At 40.0% G+C, this 24,150-nt stretch overlaps 1 protein-coding gene across 1 annotated transcript in view; it reads right to left on the bottom strand.

Moving 5' to 3' along the window:
- Positions 1-1,933: 1,933 nt before the first annotated feature.
- The window catches only part of zanl (zonadhesin, like), a 38,272-nt gene continuing 16,055 nt past the window's right edge, over positions 1,934-24,150 (bottom strand). The window contains 35 exon segments of the mRNA XM_042512652.1: positions 1,934-1,955; positions 2,757-2,825; positions 3,259-3,352; positions 3,477-3,614; positions 4,517-4,652; positions 4,737-4,939; positions 5,343-5,473; positions 5,697-5,858; positions 6,218-6,413; positions 6,520-6,649; positions 6,728-6,975; positions 7,660-7,804; positions 8,877-9,085; positions 9,171-9,442; positions 10,050-10,177; positions 10,673-10,837; positions 10,953-11,099; positions 11,214-11,311; positions 11,446-11,590; positions 11,690-11,898; positions 12,239-12,415; positions 12,937-13,031; positions 13,173-13,281; positions 13,437-13,614; positions 14,359-14,606; positions 15,901-16,045; positions 16,758-16,960; positions 17,123-17,292; positions 18,921-19,028; positions 19,695-19,838; positions 20,902-21,047; positions 21,531-21,655; positions 22,597-22,713; positions 23,145-23,283; positions 23,483-23,679. Coding sequence (XP_042368586.1) covers positions 1,934-1,955; positions 2,757-2,825; positions 3,259-3,352; positions 3,477-3,614; positions 4,517-4,652; positions 4,737-4,939; positions 5,343-5,473; positions 5,697-5,858; positions 6,218-6,413; positions 6,520-6,649; positions 6,728-6,975; positions 7,660-7,804; positions 8,877-9,085; positions 9,171-9,442; positions 10,050-10,177; positions 10,673-10,837; positions 10,953-11,099; positions 11,214-11,311; positions 11,446-11,590; positions 11,690-11,898; positions 12,239-12,415; positions 12,937-13,031; positions 13,173-13,281; positions 13,437-13,614; positions 14,359-14,606; positions 15,901-16,045; positions 16,758-16,960; positions 17,123-17,292; positions 18,921-19,028; positions 19,695-19,838; positions 20,902-21,047; positions 21,531-21,655; positions 22,597-22,713; positions 23,145-23,283; positions 23,483-23,679 — 5,348 coding nt within the window.

Raw genomic sequence — 24,150 nt, 5'->3', positions numbered from 1 at the left:
AGAGGAAATCAGAGGACTCATAAAAGGGATAATGGCAATGTTCTGGAGGAAAAAGTGTGGTATTCTTCAAAACCAGGTGGTATATATATAGGTACATGGAAAATGGTAAGAATCTCCGTTACTACAGGGAGTGCAGAATTATTAGGCAAATGAGTATTTTGACCACATCATCCTCTTTATGCATGTTGTCTTACTCCAAGCTGTATAGGCTCAAAAGCCCACTACCAATTAAGCATATCAGGTGATGTGCATCTCTGTAATGAGAAGGGGTGTGGTCTAATGACATCAACACCCTATATCAGGTGTGCATAAGCAACTTCCTTCCTTTGGCAAAATGGGTCAGAAGAGGGACTTGACAGGCTCCAAAAAGTCAAAAATAGTGAGATATCTTGCAGAGGGATGCAGCACTCTTAAAATTGCCAAGCTTCTGAAGCGTGATCATCGAACAATCAAGCGTTTCATTCAAAATAGTCAACAGGGTCGCAAGAAGCGTGTGGAAAAACCAAGGCACAAAATAACTGCCCATGAACTGAGAAAAGTCAAGCGTGCAGCTGCCAAGATGCCACTTGCCACCAGTTTTGCCATATTTCAGAGCTGCAACATCACTGGAGTGCCCAAAAGCACAAGGTGTGCAATACTCAGAGACATGGCCAAGGTAAGAAAGGCTGAAAAACGACGACCACCACTGAACAAGACACACAAGCTGAAACGTCAAGACTGGGCCAAGAAACATCTCAAGACTGATTTTTCTAAGGTTTTATGGACTGATGAAATGAGAGTGAGTCTTGATGGGCCAGATGGATGGGCCCGTGGCTGGATCGGTAAAGGGCAGAGAGCTCCAGTCCGACTCAGACGCCAGCAAGGTGGAGGTGGGGTACTGGTATGGGCTGGTATCATCAAAGATGAGCTTGTGGGGCCTTTTCGGGTTGAGGATGGAGTCAAGCTCAACTCCCAGTCCTACTGCCAGTTTCTGGAAGACACCTTCTTCAAGCAGTGGTACAGGAAGAAGTCCGCATCCTTCAAGAAAAACATGATTTTCATGCAGGACAATGCTCCATCACACGCATCCAAGTAGTCCACAGCGTGGCTGGCAAGAAAGGGTCTAAAAGAAGAAAAACTAATGACATGGCCTCCTTGATTTACAAGGAGGGAAAACAGTACACCTCTCTGAACAGTGTCTGGGAGGCTGTGGTTGCTGCTGCACGCAATGTTGATCGTGAACAGATCAAAACACTGACAGAATCCATGGATGGCAGGCTTTTGAGTGTCCTTGCAAAGAAAGGTGGCTATATTGGTCACTGATTTGTTTTTGAATGTCAGAAATGTATATTTGTGAATGTTGAGCTGTTATATTGGTTTCCCTGGTGAAAATAAATAATTGAAATGGGTATATATTTGTTTTTTGTTAAGTTGCCTAATAATTATGCACAGTAATAGTCACCTGCACACACAGATATCCTCCTAAAATAGCTAAAACTAAAAAAGCCCCACTCCAACTTCCAAAAATATTCAGCTTTGATATTAATGAGTCTTTTGGGTTCATTAAGAACATGGTTGTTCAATAATAAAATAAATCCTCAAAAATACAACTTGCCTAATAATTCTGCACTCCCTGTATAAAAATACAGACAAAAACACATTTTCTTTTTTTGCACGCATTTCATTCCAAAAATACATACATACATACATACATCAACACTCAGAGGCACACACAGAGGTTTTTCTGTCAATTAAATGTACATCTGACTAAAATCACATCTCCAAAAGCATAAGTTAAGAAAGCAAAACATAATATTCACAACTCTTACAAGAAACATTTATGGCTTTTATACTTTTTTCGAGGCCTGTTGAGTTCCCTTCACAACGGGTTGTTAACGTCCGCCTCATACTGCAGGTTTGTCATCACATTGGAGTCACTTTATATGTTTGGCCATTAATGTTTGTATATGGGACACCTACAAGAGAGAACAAGGGATTCATGTTAGAGCTGCACAGATAATCATCTCCAGGAAGCATGATATCCTTTAAAATGTGTCTATAGGCTGCAAACACAAATACAGACTGAAGTTGGCATTCAAGGAGATTTCTCCATAAATAAAAAACTGACTCACTTACTCACTTAACACAACCCATCAATCCTGAGACCTGAGAAAATTGGTCTGTGTTTTTTCTTTTTTTTTCCAAAAACATGGGCAGAAGGCAATGAGCAACTTCACAAGACACAGCCCAAAAATGAGCAGAAAATTAATAAAGAAAATTACAAGAAAATTACCCATAAATAAGAAATATAAAATAAAATGAAAAGAATAAAGAAAAGAATATTTTAAAAAATAGAATATATTAAAAAGTGCTAAAAATCAAAAAAAATGTATTTTCTTTCTGTAACATAATTTAAGAAAATAATTTTAATAATTAAAAATAGGGGCATTTTCTCTATTTTTTAAATGCCCCCTTCTCTTAAAACTTGCCTAAATTTTCAGAACATTTTCTTTTTCATCTCTTACTTATTTCTTACAATTTGTTGGCCATTTTTTTGCGAAATGCTCATTGAAAAGAAAGTAAAAAAACTAACTATAAAATAAAATAAAATAAAAGTAAAAAATAAAATGAAATCAAATGAATAAAATAATGGGCCTAATTGTTGACTTCATGGCAATTGCCATAGCTACTGTAATCTGTTTCACACTATACTATTTTTAATGTTGTCATAGTCGTTTGACTTTGAGTCATATTATTTCACTATAACTGTATTTCACCATGAACGATAACGACTGTTCTTACTTGTCGATTTCATGCTGAATTTCTTCTCTTCGCTCTTCTTTTTCCTGCAGACAGAAACAAACAGCGAGGTGAGACAGTTCAGCACAGGATCAATAACACATGCGTGCCTGCAGGTCAGAATACAGAGACTTCAGATAGTGAAGGCACCCTGTCCCTTCCAGTGCTGATAAAATATGCGCCCAGAAATTCCCCAAAAAGGACACTGTAATTTTCTCTCACCCAGTGTCACACGACTGCTGCTTCTGTATTACATAAACGTGTGACCTGCAATGGAAATCAGACTTTGATCTGGGCCTCGATATGAGTGCGTATTTTGTGTTCAGCAGAGGACAGCGACAGTGTCCTCAGGCTGCTGCTGAAATGCCAGTCAGGACATTCTGCAAATGTTAGTCAGCAGTCGTGACACACACACACACACAAACACACACACACACACACAAAAACACACACACACACACACCATCAAATGAGACTCACTTAGATTTTTTGCTGCAAGCACAAGAGATGGCGGTCACAATGATGACGACAACAACCGCGACCAGGACGGCGATTAGGATAACCCACTTTGTTTCTGTAACAAACAATTACAATTAAAAACAAAATACTGACAATGGAAGCACGTTTTTATCCATAAACAAACAGACAAAAACAAAAATTATTAATTTAAGTGTAGGAGAGGATTGCGCAGCACGTACCCAGTCCTTCTTTTTCTGTTATCTCCACCTCGCAGTTTGTGCCCTCGTAGCCCTCTGCACACTGACAGGTGTAGGTGGTGTTGGTGGCCTCCACACATGTTCCCCCATGGAGACATGGGGAACTGAGGCAGGGACTCGCTGTAACACGAAATGAGACATTATTATAGATAGAAGCGAGATGATAAATAAACGCAGCAGGATGGATAACAAGAATTTTCCCCTTCTTTGTAGAGAGCTTTACTCTTTTTTAACCCTCTAGTTCCCTAATAACATTAGCTCAAGAATGCATCCTAGGGACAAAAATGTCCTCCTCTAAAACTGCTATAAAAATGATATAAATTAATATTATTTTCCACGTTCTGGAGTTAAATCCTAAGACAACTAGTACTAGTACCAGCACTGATCTTTGTTACAAAATATTTATTAATTTTCTGAGTTTTAATGCTTTAAATGCCAGTGTCTTTACAAAATGTCACTGTTTTTAAATGTAAAAAAAGAACCCAAAACACAGAAAATGAATTAGTTAGGAGGATAATTGAAACACTTTTGATTTAACAATGTACTATAAAATCATTATAAAAGCTAAGGTTGAAATTCTAAAATTAACCAAAAATCACACAGCCTTGCTAAAATCTATACCCTTTGAATTAACACAGAAAAAAAATACTGAAAAATCTAAATCCAAAAGGACAAAAATGTCCCTATATTCGTGGTATCTTGTAAAACCACACAACGTAGGGCATCTATTGGTACCAACCATATCATGCTAGCTTGTCAGGAATATGTCTTTTTCAAATCGCCTGAAATACCACCTCCTGAAAGCATAAACACTTTTGGGCGATAAATGGGAGTTTTTTGGAAACTGTGTGTTCACATTGCGCATCTAACACAACCAGAGTTGGTGGTTTGCAATCAATTTAGTGTTCTTGCATGGACATGTTTGGAGATATTTTGCAAAACAACAACAACAAAATATTCGTATATGTGTAGACGGGGCCGGAGTCGGTGGAGTTTTTTTCCATAGAAGCACAAACACATACCTTTGAAGCAGTCCCGTTTGAAGTCATAGATGGTGCAGACGTGTCCGGCCTGGCAGGTCTTGGGCTGGCACACGGCGCCCGTGCTGGTGCATTCACAATCCTCAGAACAGTCCTCAGTCACAAACTTCTCCTTTAGCTGCAGGACGGAGGGAGAGAGATGAGACGGAGGATGTGATGACATCATCACGCAATGACACACACAATGACTGCTGTCACTTACAGTGTAGTATCTGTTGAGGAAGGTGCAGCCGCACTGTGTGTATGGCACACAGTTTCCCTCGCTCATGACGAAGCCGGCGGCACACTGGCACCCCTCCTGGCAGGAAGTGGTGTCACACTCGGAGGGGGCTGCCAGGTCGGCGCAGGAGGCGGGGCAAGGTGACATGCAGGGGGAGTAGGTGCTGTTGGCACCACAGGAGAGGACTGGGAGACAGAGGGAGAAGTCAGGCTCATTATTTCCACTTTTACAATTCATGTAAAAAAATAAAATGTATTAAAAATGTACGGGTGTAAAGTTTTCATAAATGTTGAAAATAGCTATAGAGACCAAAACCATTTTTTTTGCACCAGGTTGTAAACATGTTTATCCCTGCTGTAAAATTAGGCATTTTAGCATGGCATTTTTGGGGGATTCACTCTCTTTTGGAGCCAGCCTCTAGTGGCCATTAGATGAACTGCAGTTTTTGGCACTTCCATGTTGGTTTGATTTTAAGCCTCAGAGGTTGCTGCTTGGCTAAAACAAGCTCCTTATTCCAACATGTGTCTCGCACTCAGAATCTCTCATGATGTGGATGCAGTGTGACTTTGCGTGTGTTCAGCATCTTACCACAACCCAGCTGCTGCCTCCAGGACCCCAGTTTCACTCCAGCTTCTTGACAGGCTGCAGTGTACGCCTCGTAACTGGCACAACGCAGCGCTGTGCTGCCATCCTCAGCACACAGGTCAAACACACAGTCACTGAGGGATACACACACACAGATACACTGAGCATGAGCAAAGGTCTGACTCATACAAAATTATGCCATATTTAGATTTGGAAGAAGGGTGTGAAAGGTATCATGTGATGTGCGCAAATTAAAAACGGTATGCCTCTCCACAGGACAATTTCATACACTCCCAACACACACACACACACACACACACACACACACACACACACACACACACAGAGTCTACTCACTCCTGGTAGGATTTATGTGGCACGGTAGCATGGCAGGCAGCAAACGGCCCCTTGGAGTCAGAAATGGCTCCACACTGACTCACACTGTTGTAGTCATTGAGCTGAGACTTAGAGCAGTCAGATGTCTCGAATCCTGAATCCAGATCAGTCTCCACCTCTCGCCTGGAGAAAGGTGGCAGGATGGATGGAAGGAAATAGAAATTTTTTAAAGGTGCAATGCCAATAACAGTATACCACACAAAAAGCTCCTTCCCAAGGTCACCCTTGGATTTTGTACACCTGGTCAGTAAAAGAGACCCAACCTTTCAATTGAAGTTTTGCGGTAGCCAGAATTTTGAACTTTTTTGTGGCATATCAGCACAATGAATTGCTAACTCAAAATACACTCAATTTAACCAGACTGGAGACGTTTCAGCACTTCTTGGCACTGGGTTATTTTGGCTGACACCTTAAAGGTAGTGAGTACAGATACCTAACTACAATACAAAGTGTATCAACAGCTAAAGCAGTGACCCCGGTACCTGTAGACTGTGTGAGGAAGGTTGGAGATCTTCAGTCCATCAGCCTGTCGGTCACTGACCCTCCAGCTTTCTCCAAACTTGTTCAAGTCCCTGACCACGGTGCCATCCGGCTTCATATACTCATTTCTGGTGAGGCCGTCATAGTTTCCACACAGCCCTCTGACAGAGTTCTTATAGGTACTGGGCAGGATGATTTCTGTTTAAGAAAGAGAGAGAGATGTAATAGGGAAATTAATGGATTGACAAAATCAAAATCAGATAGTGAGGGAAAAAATTTCTTCTTCTTCTTCTTCTTCTCTGACCTCCGCGCATGTTGCCATCAAAGCGCACAGTGAGTCCAAAGTCAGTGGTGAGCTGGACCTCCCTGGAGTTCCTTGTGATAGTCAAACCATCAACGGGACTGAGAGGAGCTGCAACACGCTCCCCATTCACCTGAAGGGGACACTTATGATGTTAATATGTTCCTTTTTACTAAAAGCAAACAATACTTCAGTGAGACAAACTACTGACCAGGATGGTCTTCTTATGCAGGAAGCGAACGTTGACGCCGTAAACATCGATGTACATCTGATCCAGGAACGACACCCTCCTGTTCCCCCCACGCCTGATGTTCTTGCCCCGCACCACCAGGGGAGTCAGGGAGTTCTGAAGGTTGTGGCCCTGAGCCAGGATGTAGGTGTAGGGACCCTGGAAGTGATGGGTGAATCCGTCGAATGTTCGGTAGTGAGGATCCCCAGAGATGCTGCACTTGTTGAACTCTAGATGATTAATGAAATGGTGAAGATGTGTTAGCGAGACTTATATTTTTAAGCTTTAAAGTTTAAAGCATTGATGCTTAACTCATTGCCCGTGAGCCAAATCTGGCCCGCTATTCAGTGTCAGATGCCCCCCCCCAACCATTTTTATAATTAAAAATGAAAATAAAGTGATTCACAGTGGGCATTGCTTTGTACTTTTAGTATACATAAGGTGCCAGCGTGCACAAAACAGCATCAAAATAGAGCTTGTTTATCAAAAGCCAGTGGAGGATCCCCTGCACCACAATACAGGTCCTAAAATCCTAGAAATGTCCTTAAATCAGAGAAAAGTCCTGTAATCCAAGAAACATTCTAAAATCCTAGAAGTCTCCTAAAATCCTAAAAATATGCTAAAAATCCTAGAAATTTCCTCAAACAAATGATGCATTCTAAAAATCCTAGAAATGTCCTAAAATCTTAGAAGCACCCTAAAAACCTAGAATGTCCTAATATCCAAGAAATGTCCAAAAATCACAGAAATGTCCTCAAATCCAGGAAACTTCTAAAATCTTTGACACATGTATGGGGCTGCTGTCATTTTGCAAAAGTGACCCCTGAGCAAATCAAGTTGTGTATGCCTGATTTAAAGTATCTGCACTGCACGATGGAATATTACACATGAAACTGTTGAGGCGGTGCACTCACTGGCTGGTTTGCAGTACAGGTCTCCATATTTGTCCAGGGCACACACCGAGTTGGAATTACAGCTGTGGTCCTTGCATGTGATTTTGCCACCGAGGTTACAGGTACACGACTCAGCACATTTATCAGTCAGCCATGAATCTCCCACCTACACACACACAAGCAGCGTTATTGACATGTATGAACACAGTGGTACGTTACTGTGTGTAAAAATCCTTCCTTACAGTCTGCCGCGGCTGGATTGCAACTGATAAAAATCAAGGGCCTGCGACTGATGAGACCATATCAGTTTTTTTTTGGGATGCTAACCTGGAGCTAGTCTGCTAGCACTATCAAAATATTTAATAAGGAGTTGCGCTTGGATGGAAATATTGACTCAAACTTGCCATGGGGATGTCAAAATAAAAGCCTGGCTAAGAGAATATGCATCATGTTTTCACTTTTCATCAATAATTTTGGATCAGCAATCAGTGAATGCATATATTGATCTGGATCAATGTATTGTTGCCTTCCTATGTATGGGTGGGATATTTTTGAGAAAGAAGGAACTGCTGCTTTCAAAAATACCTGTATCCATGTGGAATGTCATAATAATTAAGCTTTTTATTTCCAGGACATACTTTTTTTTGTTTGTTTTTTTTTAGTAATTTACACAGAATACATTGTTCTTTTCATGACAAAGCATTGGAAATAATTGCCAAATTTTATACAGTAGAAATTATCCACCTGTTCAAACAAGTGGTAGCTTTTCTTCTTTTTAATTCCTTCTACTATTTTGTGGACTTTCAGAGATATCTCTGGAAAAGGCAATAAGCAACTTGGTTAGAAATGTTTCACAAATTGCAAGACATTAGTAGATTTAGAAAATGATTTTTGAAGAAGCTAGGGGAAAATGTCTTGGGAAAAATGATGATACTTACATATTTAAAATGGTGTTACAGAACTATTATAAATTTTTTGCCCTTTTTCCAGGTCATTTTTTATCCTTTGTTTTGTAAACTTTCTTTTCTTTTTCTTTTTTTTAAAATTTTTATTTATCTATTTATTCTTTTTTTTTTTTAACTAATTTTTGATAATTTTGATAATTTCTTCTTTCATTTCTCAGGGCCTTCTTTCCATGTTTATTTTTTTTCAAAGCGAAATCAAACTAATTTGCTCAGATTTCAAAGGATTAATGCTTCTCAGCCTGCATGTGTCAATATGGACTCTGCTTCACTCACATCATGGTACTCTCCATCTGTGTCCAGACAGCCACATTTATCCAGACGAACACACTTGCTGTCACTGAGGACGTAGCCGGCGTCACACTGGCAGCCCTCCACACAGGTGGTGGGAGGAAGGTGGCAGAACATGGGGAAGAGGTCGGAGCAGGTGGGGGGACAGGGCGCGGTGCAGTCTGAGTAGTGGCTGTTGGGGGGGCAGGGCACGGCTGCAGGGAGGGAGGACAGTTAAGTTTGAAAAGACTAAAACTAAAATCTTTATTTGACGTGTTATTCAGCGTGACTGTGACGTACGACAGAAGGTGTTGTTCCTCCAGCTGATGGTCACTCCGGCGCTCTGACAAGCCTGAGCGTACGCCTCCACGTTGTCGCACAGCGTCGCCTGCATGCCGTTGTACTCGCACATGTCGTAGATGCAGTTACCCAGGAAGGCCTCGGGGGGCACCAGAGAGTGGCAGGGCTTGAAGCGGTCAGAGAGGATGACCTCGGCGCACTGAGCCTCGAACAGCTTCTCCTCTTCTGCCGTGCAGTTGGGGTGGATGTCTGGACGAGTGTCGGGCTGACAGCTGGAGGGAAGACAAAGTTTGGACCAATGGTTTAGTCGGGAGTTGCAATGTTGTTTCTGAGTGACTGAACTGATATATGAGCTCATGCTATTTGAGTGACACTCCGTTTCAGGTTAAGATATTTTGTCTGATTTTTTTTTTTTTGCAACCGCAGTACACCGAGGAAGACCGTGATTATGTGGTTAAAAGCTCTGAAAAAGCCAGTTAAATCTGGGGTGGGCAGCATCACTGGGCAAGAATCTTAATAAACTTTGAGCATTCAAGGGAGCTGAGAGAAAACCAGACCACCCCTTCTTGCCTCTGTTTTCAGGCTTTAGAAAGAAGGTGACAGGAGACTGAGAGTGTGCACGTCTTTTTGGTGAAAGTCTGATTAAATTGCGGAGAATCCTGCAGAGAAAGTTGCTATTTCAGTGTTGGCAACAACTGCAAAGCAACCCAAAAAAAGAAGGACAGGTGGGTGTATTTTCAAATTCTGCGTTTTTTTTCTTGCCTTTTCCAAAGTTCTGTCTACCCCAGCTTTAATGAACTTTGACATTAGTTTGACTTTCATGAAATATGCCTCAAACTATCCAGATGATCGTAGTAAAAATAGCTGTAACCCACTGACCCAGGATCACTGTCTCCTTCTGATTTCCAGCTGTTGCCCAGCTCGATCACGTCCTTGGCTGGTTTCTTGTTGGGCATCAGAAAGTCATCGGAGGAGTTGTGGTTGTAGTTTCCACACATGCCACACAGCTGCAGAGGAGGGATGATGGAACTGGTTTACTACAGTGTTTCATACACAGAGGAACTTAAAAGGTTGCATCTTATTTCTACTTATCTCATTAAAAGCACAAAAAGCAAGTCAATCCAATTGACATAAGAAATGATAGCATGTGATGTTTCTGCAAACTATGGATATGTTGCATTTTTATGTTAAAAAAAGACTTGCTAAAACTGGGTTTTGTTGATTTTTGGTCTTGATCAGTGATCTGTAGGTGGGTGTAGGTGTCACACCTTTCACCATCCCTTCAAACTCTTGACGACAAAGGTAGCTCATATGCTACATAATTTAGAAACACTGATTTGATTCATATGAAACGTACAATGCCAACATTTTCTTTTGGTGACTGAGTGGAGCTACTACAATTAGATACAAATGTTTAAATCTCCTGTCTTTGATTGCCTGAGACACTGAGACATTTAGTAAAGTCACAGTAAGACAGTGAGACAGGTCTTATGTCTTGATACCTTGTTAAAGTATTCTCCAGGAACGGTGATCTCCAGGTGATGAACTCCGTCAAACTTCACCTGCAGACCAAAGCTTGTGTCCAGCAGGCTGTAGGATCCGCTGGTTATCACCTTGGTTCGGGATGTGTCGACTGTAACTGGGGTTCGCACCCGCCGTCCGTTCAGCTGAGACAAGACAGAGACAACACAGACGTCAGTCAGCCGCTTGATCATTTCACTGTTTCCCATTTGTTATCTGTAGCTGTATGATATAATAAAAAAATGAAAAAATGTTCCTTACCAGAACTCTGCGGCTCTTTTGCAGCTCAACCACATTGTCATGAGGCAGGAAGACTTTGACAGAGCGGACGTAGGAGGCCTCTGGTTGACCACGCTCCTCGTTTTTAGCCACTATCCTGAAGGGAGTTACCTTGGTGGCGTTACACACCTAAAGCATTCAGAGAAATCTTTTGAAAATGTTTTCTTTTTTTGATCAAAACTGGCAAAACAGCCAGATGTACAACACTTCAGATATGGCGCAAAGGTCAAATTATGCCCGTACCTCTACCAGAGTGTAAGTGCAGGTGCCCATGAACGTGTGCATCACACCATCAAAGGTGTAATAGTGAGGATCTCCAGCCACGTGACACACTCCTTTACCTGAGGGGGGAAATTAAGGTTCTGTGAAATATGACGAATATATTTGATGCCTGGATCTAGAGAAAGGATGAAGAAAAACTACAAAAACAATATCCTTCATGTCTAAAAAGAGCTTGAGGTGCAGTGAATGTTACCTGTGGAGTGGCAGTCCAGTACTCCCTCTACAACCTTACACTCCTGCGCAGGGCTGCACTGCCACGGCTCGCAGGTGATGTTGTTGTTGCCGTTACACCTGCAGCGCTCTGAGCAGTCTGTCTCTGTGAACCAAGAGTCTCCCACCTACACACATACGCAAAAAGTACACATAATAAAGATCCATGCATTTTCTTGCAAAAAACTTACAGATAAATAAAAATCATAACACCTGAGCGAACTTACCGGTCTGTAGTGTCCGTCCTCATCGGTGCACCCACACTTGCTAAGTGGCACACATTTATCTCCGCTGAGGACAAAGTCTTCGTTGCAGAAGCATCCCTCCACACAGGGCTGGTTGCAGGAGCCGCCGGGGCCCGCGGGGTCCTGACAGCTGGGCTGGGTGCAGGCAGGGCCGCACGGGTTGTAGTGACTGTCTGGGGGGCACTTCAGAGCTGGAGAGAGGAGGACAGATGCAATGGGGAGGGGGAGGTTTATATACATCTTTTTTTTCAAATCTAAAGCTGCAATTGGGAGTTTTCTCATGCTGGCAACTCTAACTCTAATATTTATAGAGAATGTTACTCTAACTTTTGGAAGAAGGTATTGGAAACTGAAAGAAAACTTCACAAAAACATTTAATTAGTTGGATTGTACCATTCTGAGAACACTTTTAGAATCCAAAATTGCTTAATGGGAAGTGGCAAAACAATCACGTAAATTATGTGTTGTTTTATTAATAAACTTGGGTAAGATCTCTTTTGTTTTCCCGCACAGACACAATTACAGACTTACGACAGAAGGTGTTGTTTCTCCATGTGATGGAGACTCCTGCGGCAGCACACATGTCGGCGTAGCTCTCGATGGCCTGGCACAGAGCCACGGTCTGACCTCCAGTGGCACACATGTCGTACACACAGTTTCCAAAGTGTGGCTCGGGGGGCACGACCGCGTGGCAGGGCTTAAAGATACCTGAGGACCAGGTCAGACACACAGAGGTGTAGAAGTGAGCATCAGAAAAAACTCATTTTATTCTGTTCAAGTAGGCTTTATAGGCATGACCATAATCAAAGAGTATTGCCAAAGCACATCTTAATAGTTGCTTTTAACATGGAAGAGTATAGAGAAATAACAACAATTATCCAAAATATAATAACAATACAAATAGGCCTTGTAAAAAATAATTATAATAATGATAACAACAGTAACGGCAATAATATTAATAAACTCTGTGTGTGTATTCTTGTACATGCTATATAGTGAGGACCAAAAAAAGTACTTTTGAAGCAGAATGAGGACATTTTTTGAAAATGAGGACATTTTGAAGGTCAAAACTTATTTTTAGGGTCCGGTTTGTAATAAGGGTTAGGAATTTAGCTGTGATAGTTAAGGTTACGGTTACGGGCTAGGGAATACATTATTTCAATGAAGGTCCTCACATATAAGATATAAGTACAAGGATATATGTATGTGTGTGTGTGTGTGAGACATACCATTAGGATCAGTGATCATGCCACAGCTGGTGGGCTTCTTGGCCTCCTCCTCTACCTTTTCATCACAGTCTTCCTGTCCTCCTCCGTTGGAGCAGCTGGAGAAGAGGTGGAATAAAGTGATGAGTCCTTATTATGGATGTTTGTGTACACACAGATGCTTTTTCATGATTTATTTTTGGTGACCTCACAGAACTGCCAAATCTCAAAAATATTATGTGTTGTGCTGTGTGACTCACTCAGGCCGTGGGTCAGGAACCTGCCAGCTGTCTCCCAGTTCATTGGTGTTAGCAGCCTGTGTGTTGTCTGGTTTCAAGTTGTCGTCTTTGGAGTTTCCGTTGAAATTTCCTGCCGGGAAAGCAAACATTAAAATATGTTACACAGTTTTCGCCATAAAGTTGGCTATTGAGTGGAAATAGCTGTCATGAAGAAAATCGGGACTGGAATCACTTGTGGAAATAGTGATATGGAAATAACAATTAATAAATGATACTGGTTCTTACCACACATGCCGCAGAGCAGGCCGTTGTAGGAGGATGGCAAGGTGACGTCAGCATGGTGGTTGCCATCGAAGCGCACCCTGAGGCCGAAGGATGTTTCCAGGACGACAAACTTGCCGCTGAAGAAGATCTTAACTCCGCTGATGGAGGTGATAGGTGGGACAACCACTGTGCCATTGACCTGAGGAACACAGAGACGTTTAATCTGATGACTGAAACAGGAATCACTGATTATCAGGAAGGCTGCTTGTTAATCATCTGTCAGTTAACTTATTTTTTAGCCCATAATATAACAAAAACATTTTCCTAAAACCAACCGTCTGTAGGCAGGTTTTCATTACAGATTTGCACATGTTTTACCTACCACGTTAATCTGGAGCCTCAGGTGACAGGTGAGTCTCAACCACAGTATGATTTACGGGCTGTGTTGCCTATTCTCAATTTTATTTTAACGAAATAATTACAAAAGTCCGTCACTGGTGATGTTGTGAAATATCACTCTGGTGCACGTTCACATGAATGCAACACAAAGCGGGTTTCCATCACAGGTTTGCGCAAAAAGTTAAGCGATATTTTTGAAATGTCAATAAAAAACAATTGTGAGATGACTGCATATTAACTGAGTGCTGTTCTGTGACTTCTCCTCTGATGATAACATTTCAAGAAGCATGGTGATGGATGTCCAAAACATTAGCAGCTTTATTTCTATTGCAGCCACCACACTAGCCGTCATTATTTACAATCCAAGGCCACGTAGGTGTGTTTAAGGAGCCATAATGGAAAGGCGAGCCCCTTATATGTGGGAGCTGCCTCATATGAGGGATTTCTATCACTCATGCAGGCGTAAAATCCTTTTTTCACATGTTTTATTTGGCAGATTTTATATTCAGTTAATGAAAATCTGCCATTCTTTCAGGTAACATACCTGGACATTGCGGCCCTTGCCGAGGATGATGGTCACACCGTTCACATTGATCACCACAGCTCTGACGTAGGAAACCTTCTTATTGCTCCCCCTGTGCTCGTTCTGGGTGTCCACGGTGAAGTAGGGCATGCCGGAGGACTCGTTGCAGGGTTTGGTCAGGGTGTAGGAGCAGGTGCCCATGTAGTGGTGGGTGTGTTTGTCAAAGGTGGTGTAGTGGGGATCACCAGACACTGAGCAGATACCACTTCCTGCAAGAGAGAGCGAGGAATTTAGCCAAACTGTGTGAAGTCTCGACTGTTTGCTGATGAATTTCACACATTGTCTTCCCAAAAAGTGCCACTGTTAGCATGTAGTACACTGTTGTAAATCACGTAAAACATACACAGACACTTGTATGGAGCTTTACAGACTTTGTATACGTCAGCATGTATGTGTAACAGTGTGGTCATTTGATAGAAACATGCACCATATATGTCAGCTGAGATAATGAAGGTCTTAAAAGGGACTGTTCACCCCAAAATCAAAAATACATACTTCTTTCTCCTACCTGCAGTGCTATTAAAACCCGGACAACCCGACTATAAAAGCACTTTCTACTCCAGAGCAGTGTTACAGTTAAACAAAGAAAAATGTTCTTTTTATAGTTCATACATGTCTGAAGCATGACTTGTATGTCAGTAAGATTTTAACTCTGGTTTTATGAACTACTTAAGTTATTAGTTGTCAGACTACAACCTCACTGTCATTTATTTATTATCACTGTTGCTTTATTTACTGTGCTCTTATTTTTTCTACTTGGCTGTTTACTGCTTCATATTTTGCACCAGGCAGAGTTGCTGTTGATATTTTCTGTTGTGTGTTGTACATATAATGACAATAAAGTCTGTTTCAAAATCAACTTATTATCACTTTAGATTGTTTTGGTTTAATTTTCTGTGTGGCTACTCAAGATTATTAACAGACCTTGTTGTGAGCAGTTTAATGTTTTGCTTGTAAAGGGACCCCTTAACTTAAATTGTTAAATTTTAGGGGTGAAGACTTGGGTTAAGGTAAGGAAAGGCTGAGTAAAGCTTCGGGTTAGGGTTAAGCAAAGTGGATTAGAGTTAAATCTTAGTATTGGGTTAAAACACAGCAACTCTTTTTGGGCTTATGGGGACCATGAGCACTGAAAAAAAATTATTTAAAACCTCCTTAAAAACCCAAATGCTTTATAAAAGCTCTACTAAACTAATACTGAAAATTGTATTTAAAAAAAGAATCAGCTGGGCCACTGAGCAGGTGAGTTAGCAGGAGCTTTATTGTTAAACAAGTACTCTGGTCGCCCCATGTCCTATATGTAAAATGATGTTAATATGAGATGTGTTGATGAGAAAGATCTCATAACAAGTGCTTTGAAACCTGATATACTGATGTATCCATATCATATTATTCAATGGGTTGGTGAAAGAAGTAAGTGCTAAAATTATATTAAGTCAATGTAATGTCCTGAGGTGATGGAAACATGACTCTCTCTGTGTGTGTGTGAGTGTGTGTAAAACATACCCAGAGGGCGACACTCATATTCTCCGTCTTGCAGCTGGCAGCTCTCGGTGGCTGGTTTACAGCTGCTGTTGTGACACTGGATCAAACCTCCACTGTGACACACACACTTCTGCTCACAGCCCTCCAAGTACCAGCTATCATCCACCTGATACACACACACACACACACACACACACACACACACACACACACACACACAAATGCAAATTACACATTGTATAGGAAGATACAATACAATCTTAATGCATCAAGCCTCCAGAAACGTCATTGTTTAGCTCATATACAAGACAGTGTGGTTAACCCTTTAAGACCTGGATCAACATGAGTTATCATTTGTTGCGTTTGGACGCCTTTCACAAGCATCTAAACTTTTAAATGCAAGCAAGTTGTCTGCTTTTTTTTTTTAAATTGGCAAGAAATGTCTTGCGAATTGCTGGAAATTAGCAAAATTATCTGAAGTTAAAGTCATTAGTGAAATTATCTGAAAATGAAAAGAGAGAGAGAAAATTAACAAAAAATAAGGAATATTTTCCAGAAAATATAAAATGTACTTTAAATTAGATTTGTCATATGAGCTTAATATTTTCATTTAAATTCTATTTGTTATATATGTTTTTGTTTACTTTTCTTTTTTTGTGCAAATTGTCAGGTAATTTTCTTATAACATTAATTTCTTGCGATTATTTTAGATCATTTCTTGTAAAGTTCTTCACTGCCTCCTTCTTATGTTCTTGAAATGAATCCGGCTAATTTTCTTTGGTTTCAAAGACTTAACTAAAAACAATGCTTTTCTATTGTCGAGTTTGTGCTTAAAATATGATTTATTCATAATTTATTGGGAGGTTGTTGCCACTTACAGGGTGATAGTCTCCACTGCTGTCCACACAGCCGCAGTCCTTCAGTGACACACACTTGTCGTTGCTGAGGATGAAGCCCGGGTTACACTCGCAACCCTCCACGCACACGTCCTCACAGCCGGGAGGACCAACCACGTCAAGACACGTCTCCGGGCAGGAACTGGCGCACAGAGTGTAGGAGCTGTTGGGAGGACAGTCCAGGGCTGCATGGAGGGAGGAGAGGATATGTGATGAACAAAGAAAAGGTAGGGAGGATCAAAAAAATGATTTAGATCAAATGGAACAGGATGTCCTCTGCCATCAGCAAAGAGACAATGATCTTTGGAAAAAAAAAAGTTCATCACATAAAAATAGTAAAGACATACGGCAGAAGCTCTGGGTTCTCCACGGGTGGACTTTGGCTCCGGCGCTCTGGCAGGCGTCGGTGTAGGCCTGCAGCTGGTCACACAGAACATGCTGCGTGCCGTTGAACTGACACATGTCAAACACACAGCTCTTAAAGAATGGAGTGGGGTTCACCACACTGATGCACTCCCTAAAACACAAAAAAAAACACACTGAAAAATCACAACTAATGCTGCTGATTACACGTGTACCATCCACTTAAGTCCTTGAAAAGAAATACAAATGTAACAATGTATAATGTTGAGAACATTTATATGCTTTTATTGGAGAATGGAAAAAAAAAATACACATATAAAAACAAAATATATGAATGTGTGTGTGGATATCATGGGTTTATTTTTTTTGTCAGATACCTAACTCTTTATTCTTACGACTTTTAAAATTTAGATATCTTGTGGAATTTCAAATGTCACAAACAATGTTTAAGGCTAAAAATAACCTGCTACGAGGAAATATTAAAAAAATGTTCAATGATTGAGAGTGGGGTTATAATTTAAAAGGGAAATTTAATTTGATGTGGCTGCTTTTTATTTTTTTTTTAAGTTTTTGTATATCAGCCTGTGGAGCAAAGCTATGGAACAGTTTTAATGTTGAGCTAAAACAATGTCTAACCATAAACCAGTTTAAAATGATGTATAACACATGATTTTCACTGAGGTTTTAGCAATCAGCAGGTGTTTTAAGGGGCTACGGTTTATTTTTTTTGGATACATTTTTTTCTGTAAATAATAATAAAAAAACTGAAGATATTTGATTTTGGGTATGTGTGTATGTATATATGTTTAGTTTATTAGGGTATAGGTTTGAATTAATAAGGAAGCTCTTTAATTAAAATTCAAGGATTTATGGAGTAGGGGTGGGATTAAATAAATTCATGCTTATTGTCAATCCTTTTTGAATATCTAAGACATCATGTGTTTGACCATTTCTTTTGCTTTATGTTGTTCATTGTCTGTATATTACTTTTTTGTCTGTCTGTTTGTATAATCACTTACCTATTTTCTTTTTTACACGACCGAAATAAATCAAATCATGTAAGAATGTCAAATATGTATTTCATTTGTTATTATGTCCTGTTTTTAATTATTTATTTATTTTTCTTTTACTTGTCTTTCACTGCCCTGATATTTATGTATTGTATATTGAAAGCAGTTATTAGTTGTTGCATTTAAAATGGATAAAAACAATCGGTAAAAAAAAGTGTGTGTGTGGGTGCTTTGATTTGGTTCAGAGTCCAGTGTTTTCCATGTGATTTTCCTAGAACGAGTGATATCTGTAATCTGAAACAGATAAATGAGTGAGATAATCTGTGTGAAGATATCACAAACACACACCTTCTGTGCAGCTGTAAAGTCCAAAACTGAGCCAATAAACTATCTTTTGAAACTGATGTTAGTATCTATTAAGACACCCTCTGACTTGCCTTTATCCACAGTGTGTTATCTGATACACATCCACTCCGCAAGATAAACATGTGCTGACTCAGCTCCGACAGGGAGTACATCCATCCATTTATTGTGAACAGCTAAACGTTGCTATAGTAAAATTAAATATTATATTTTATTGTTGACTAACTTTTTCACTGATTTCTTGTTCATATTTGGGACATGTCTTGTTAAAGTTCTTGTTGCCTCTTCCCCATGCTTTTATGTTTAATATTTGGTTATTTGTGATGCCATGTATCACTGCAACTGCAACAGTTGGAGCAGGTCAATAATTCGTTACAAATTCAAAAAAAAAGAGAAGGTGCTTTCTTACTTGAAGGGTCCGGCAGGGTCTTTGATTTTGCCACATTTGTCTGGTTTGACGACCTCAGCCTCAAGTTTGGGGTCACAGTCGGGGTCAGGCTTGGTGCCTGGGGTACACCTGATCAACACAAACACAACTGCAGGGTCACAAACTATTTCATTCATCCTCAGGAATTATGGCGGTATCAATTTTTGATATATGTTCCCTCAAAATTAAAATTCTTTGCAGAATATTATCATATTGTACCTGTGTACACATATAACGGAAGAGTTTTCCCTGGTGTCATGCTGTGTCACACACAGTTAATGGATTTTTGTTTTGAAATGAGCTCTGACCTTCATAGATTCCTGGTATAATGTTTATTTCTGTTATATAATATTCCCTTTCTCATAAAATTCTGACTTTATTCTTGTAAAATGCTATCTTTTTTCTTGTAAAATTCAGTTTATTCTCATAAAATGAAGATTTTTCTCACAAAACTATGACTTTATTCTTAGAATTCTACGAGTTTAATCTCGAGATTATAACTTTATTGTTGTAATATTATAACTTTATTATCAAAATCCATAATTTTTTTTCTTGAACGTGGCCCTAATCCTCCATCGTACATGTATAAATCCATACACAGAATTTGTTTGTTTTATTATAGTTATCAAACTATAAGCAGCTGAGCATGTGCACAGATTATTATTCACATGTAGTTATACACATGCTTAAATTTCTCCAGACATTTAAAGGAAATCTATAAATTCCCAGATTTCAACACAAAAGTGAAAAACTCACGAGTCATCCTCATCCTCCTCAGTTTGCCAGCTGTTCCCAAAATCGTTGACGTTTCCCACCAGAACACCATCTGGTTTGGTGAAGTCATTGTCTGGCTTTCCGTCGTAGTCTCCGCAGAGGCCGCACATCTGGTCACGGTAGGAGCTGGTGGGGACGGAGACAGCGCGAAGACGGGATTAAGAGATGAAGACTAACGTTTTAAGAAGACTTAAAAGGTCAAATAGTGTTTTGTCTCTTTAATGGAATTCTAGAAACAAAGAGACAGAACACAAAAATCTTTTCATCTGATGCTTTTAGTCCAGGCATTGTCATCATCGATGGAAGGTTTATAAGAAAAGTATTAAGAGTGATGAGAGGATTTATTAAAAATAGCAGATCTGTGTGACCTTTGATCTACAGATTGGACAGATGCCCATCTGATTTCTGTTTTCATGACATATACCTCCACTCAGATTAAACTATGGCCCTCTGCAGTTTATAGCAACATCGTATATATTAACTGCTGACAGCATTCTGTCTTTCAGGGTGTGCAGAGACTCCTTCATGTCCAGGCTAAATACACTTTCAATTTTCAACATTTCCGCCCAAAACAAAAGTGGGTAGAGAATGGATTCACAGGTACAGAAATTGTCTTAACAGAAGAACAATCATCTTATATGTTTCTTCATTCTTTGTTTCACATATAAAGATAAACAATTCACTTTTAGGCTGTTTTATCTGTGCAAGGTAAGTATTGATTTGTGTGTTTGAGACATCATGTTGGATAGACTTTCAGTGAACTTAATGTTACATTAAAGGGGTAGTTTTTTTTAAATAGGTTTTTATGAAGTACTTATCCAAAGTCAGTGTATTACCTACAATAGATGACAGTCCACACTTAAAAGAAGCACACAAGAGTGTTGACATGGCAGCTAAGCAGTGTACTGCTTTGGATGAGGGCCTGTAAAAAAATGTATTTTGGCCACCCTAAAAAACATCAATATCAAGTGTATGCTATATTGAGAGTATTTTCACAAATTCACCTTTTAGTTCCCCTCTATGCTTTTATCCAAACCACCAGACTCCATTGAGAAAAAAAGTCATTTTAGCTCACTGAACACAGGAGCTACTTGTCTAGTGCTGCCTCCATCAGTTAGTTTTTTTGTGTTACTGTGTGACTTTGGCATTCTAAAGGATTTAGATTATTAAATCTGAATGGATCTCTAACCTGGGGACTGTGATCTGGGCGTAATGGTTTCCATCCCAGCGCACCTGCAGGCCGAAGGGCGTCTGCAGGGTGATGAACTGACCGGCCAGACTGAGAGACATGAGGGGAGAGGGGAAGTGAGGGAGGGACACTCTCCGTCCGTTTACCTGCCGGGATGAAAGAGGAAAACACGGTGTGAAGACGATGTAGAACAAAAGCTCAAGGTACACTCAATTTTCACATTTTCCTGTCAGCTTTACAGATGTGAATAAAAGCCAGCACACAGGGATTTACATCTCGGGCTGGATAGGATGACGGAGCATTGACACGGAGAAAACCCGTTTGATCTGTGGACGGATCAAACAGATGAGTACAGGAGGCGAAGAGGAGAAAGAGTACGGACAGATTTCTGGGATTAAAAAGAGATCAAAGTGAAGGATAAGATCAAATAAAAAGGCGAAGAGAACGAGGAACAGGCTTTGGGTTGTAATTTCACGAAACCACAAGATTAAGATATAGAGAGGGTAGTACAGCTGGTATCTGTGTGTGAGTGTGTGTGTGGTACACGTATATACGCATGCCAAGTCATCCTCTTGTGATACTGACAGCTTGTGGAGAATACTTTGTGCACAGGTGTAAATGTTACTGACCAGCGTCCTCCTGGCTTTCATCAGGGTCACAGTGATTCCGTTCACAGTCACGTAGAGTTTTCTCAGGTAGGACAAACCTGACAGTCCTCTCTCCTCGTTCTTCCCCTCCACTGAGAACCACGGCCCTGCACACAGAGCAAACAGTTTACTGTGTGCTTTTTTTGATGCTTAAACTGCATGTAAATGCAGATTTATCACATGTAAAATGTCTAAAAACCACATGTGCTAAGAAAAGAAAAATGTGTTTCTCATTGAAATACAGCTTTATATAAGTTACACTAATCACCACTATGGTTGATTTCATTTATCATGTAGTTGCAGTGCCACCCCCTGGTGTAAGATTACCAGACTTTACAGGAGTGATACTCAACTTACGGCCCCCAATGGGGTGCTGGGTGGCCCCCCAACTACTTTTTGATTCACAGTAAAAATGAAGTGATTCACACTGGGAATTGTTTTTGTACTTTTAGTATACATAGGGTGCCAGAGTGCATAAAACAGCATAAAAAAAATCCTTGCAACATTATGAAATCCTAGAAATGTCCTGAAATCTTAGAAATGTTCTAAAGTCCTAGAAATGTCCCTAAATCCTAAAAACATTTTGAATTTCCTAGAAATGTCAGAAAATCCTTGAAACACTACAAAATTCAAGAAAAGTCCTAAAGTCCTAGGAAGGATAAAAATAACCTCTTTCACACTCACACTGTTCCGGGAAAAAAACAAAAGCAATTACAGCCACCCTCAAAAAAATAATAAAAATAATATATATATATTTGTAATAATTAGTATAATTATTAACTATTTTATCTATATATTTATTTTTTTTTATTTTTACATTATTATTATTTTATTTTATTTTTTACATTTTTCCTTTCATTTTTTGCTTAATTTCAGGTAATTTCTTTGTAACTCCTTCTCATGTCTTTGAAGAAAAGAAGTAAGAAAAAAAAAGAAGAAAAACAAAATCAAGCCAATTTTCTCAGGTTTAAAAGGGTTAAGAGTTGTGGCAGGTATAATGGACGTTAAAAAAAAACCCAAATTAATAAATATTTAGGCCTGCTCCTACCTGTGTTGTTCTTGCAGGTTCTGGCCAATGTGTAGGTACATGTCCCCATGAAGCTGTAGAACTTCTTGTCAAATGTGTTGTAATGAGGATCTCCAGACACCACACAGTCCTGAGAGCCTGAGAGACACAGACGACATCAGAGTACAATACAGCTGAGCGAACAGTCAAGAACAGCTGACTGACTGCTCTCCTGAGCTTCAAACTCTCAGTAAGACAACAGCTAAATAACAGTTCTCCTCTGCTTTTGACTTTGACTGAAATCTCAGAAAATGTCCTTAAATCCATCCATCCAGCCCTTAAATATTGGAAATGTCCTAAAATCCTGGAAATGACCTACAATCCTAGAAACATCTTTAAATCCTACAAACGACCTAAAATCCTAGAAACGTTATAAAATCTTTGAAAAGTCCTAAAATCCTTGCAAAGTTCTAAAATCCTAGAAACATCCTAAAATCCAAGCAACATTACTAAATCCCAGAAACGTCCTATACTTGTGCAGTAGTGGGCATTTCATAACAGATGCATCCAAGCGTAAATTATTCACTTACTGGTGGGATAGCAGCCCAGCTCTCCCTCCTGGAGTTTACACTCGTGCAGTGGGGGACAATCAGCAGCGTCACAGGTAATTAGGGGAGCATCACATCTGCACTTCAGTTTACAGTTGTCCACATAAAACTCATCTCCAGGCTGACATACACACACAGACACACACACACACACACACACACACACACACATTTAACTTTGTTAGTTGCAGGAAGCTTAAATCAAGGCCACAGTATCCTCAAAATGCAGAAATGGCCTCAATAAGATGGTTTAAAAATGAAATTAGTCCCAGTACACACACCACATTCCCAAGTGACTTATCACACCCACTTCACTGTACCTCATAATACTGGCCGTTGGTGTATGTGCAGCCACATGAATTCTTTTTGACACACTTGCCGGCACTCAGCACGTAGCCAGGATCACAAACACAGGCTTCAGAGCAGGGCCCGCTGCAGGATGGAGGTTTCCCAGTACACGTCTCCTGACAGGGGTCTGCACAGGGCTCATAGTGGCTGTTGGGGCCACATTTCAGGGCTGGGGGAAGGACAGGAGGCTCAAGTCAGTAACAGGGCGAGCACAGAGGCAATTATCAAGACAAGATTTGGAATGCAGAAAATGGCACCACTTTTAATGTATAGGTAGCAGGCTATAAGTGTTGGCTATAGGAAAATAACTTATCAGGATTATGTGCAAAAAATATGATGCCAAAATCATTGAAAACTCAAAATAAATGCAGAATACATAGTTAACTGGAGGTAAAAAAATATAAATGTAGCCCATGTAAAATAAAACACTAATAATTTGACTTGTGAAATTGTCCTATCAGTACTGTACAACCAATTTATTTTACCCAACATAACATACATTACGTAAATATCACATAAATCACATTGTCATTAACTTACTTACAGTATATGAAGTTGATGTGACACGTGTTGTGACAAAGGTGATATGACCATTGAGATGTATGTAATGTATATGAAGTGACATCTATGATGCATGCAG

This window comes from Plectropomus leopardus, chromosome 23, assembly GCF_008729295.1.
Source record: "Plectropomus leopardus isolate mb chromosome 23, YSFRI_Pleo_2.0, whole genome shotgun sequence".
Lineage (NCBI taxonomy): Eukaryota > Metazoa > Chordata > Actinopteri > Perciformes > Serranidae > Plectropomus > Plectropomus leopardus.
This window is presented reverse-complemented; position numbering and strand designations above follow the sequence as displayed.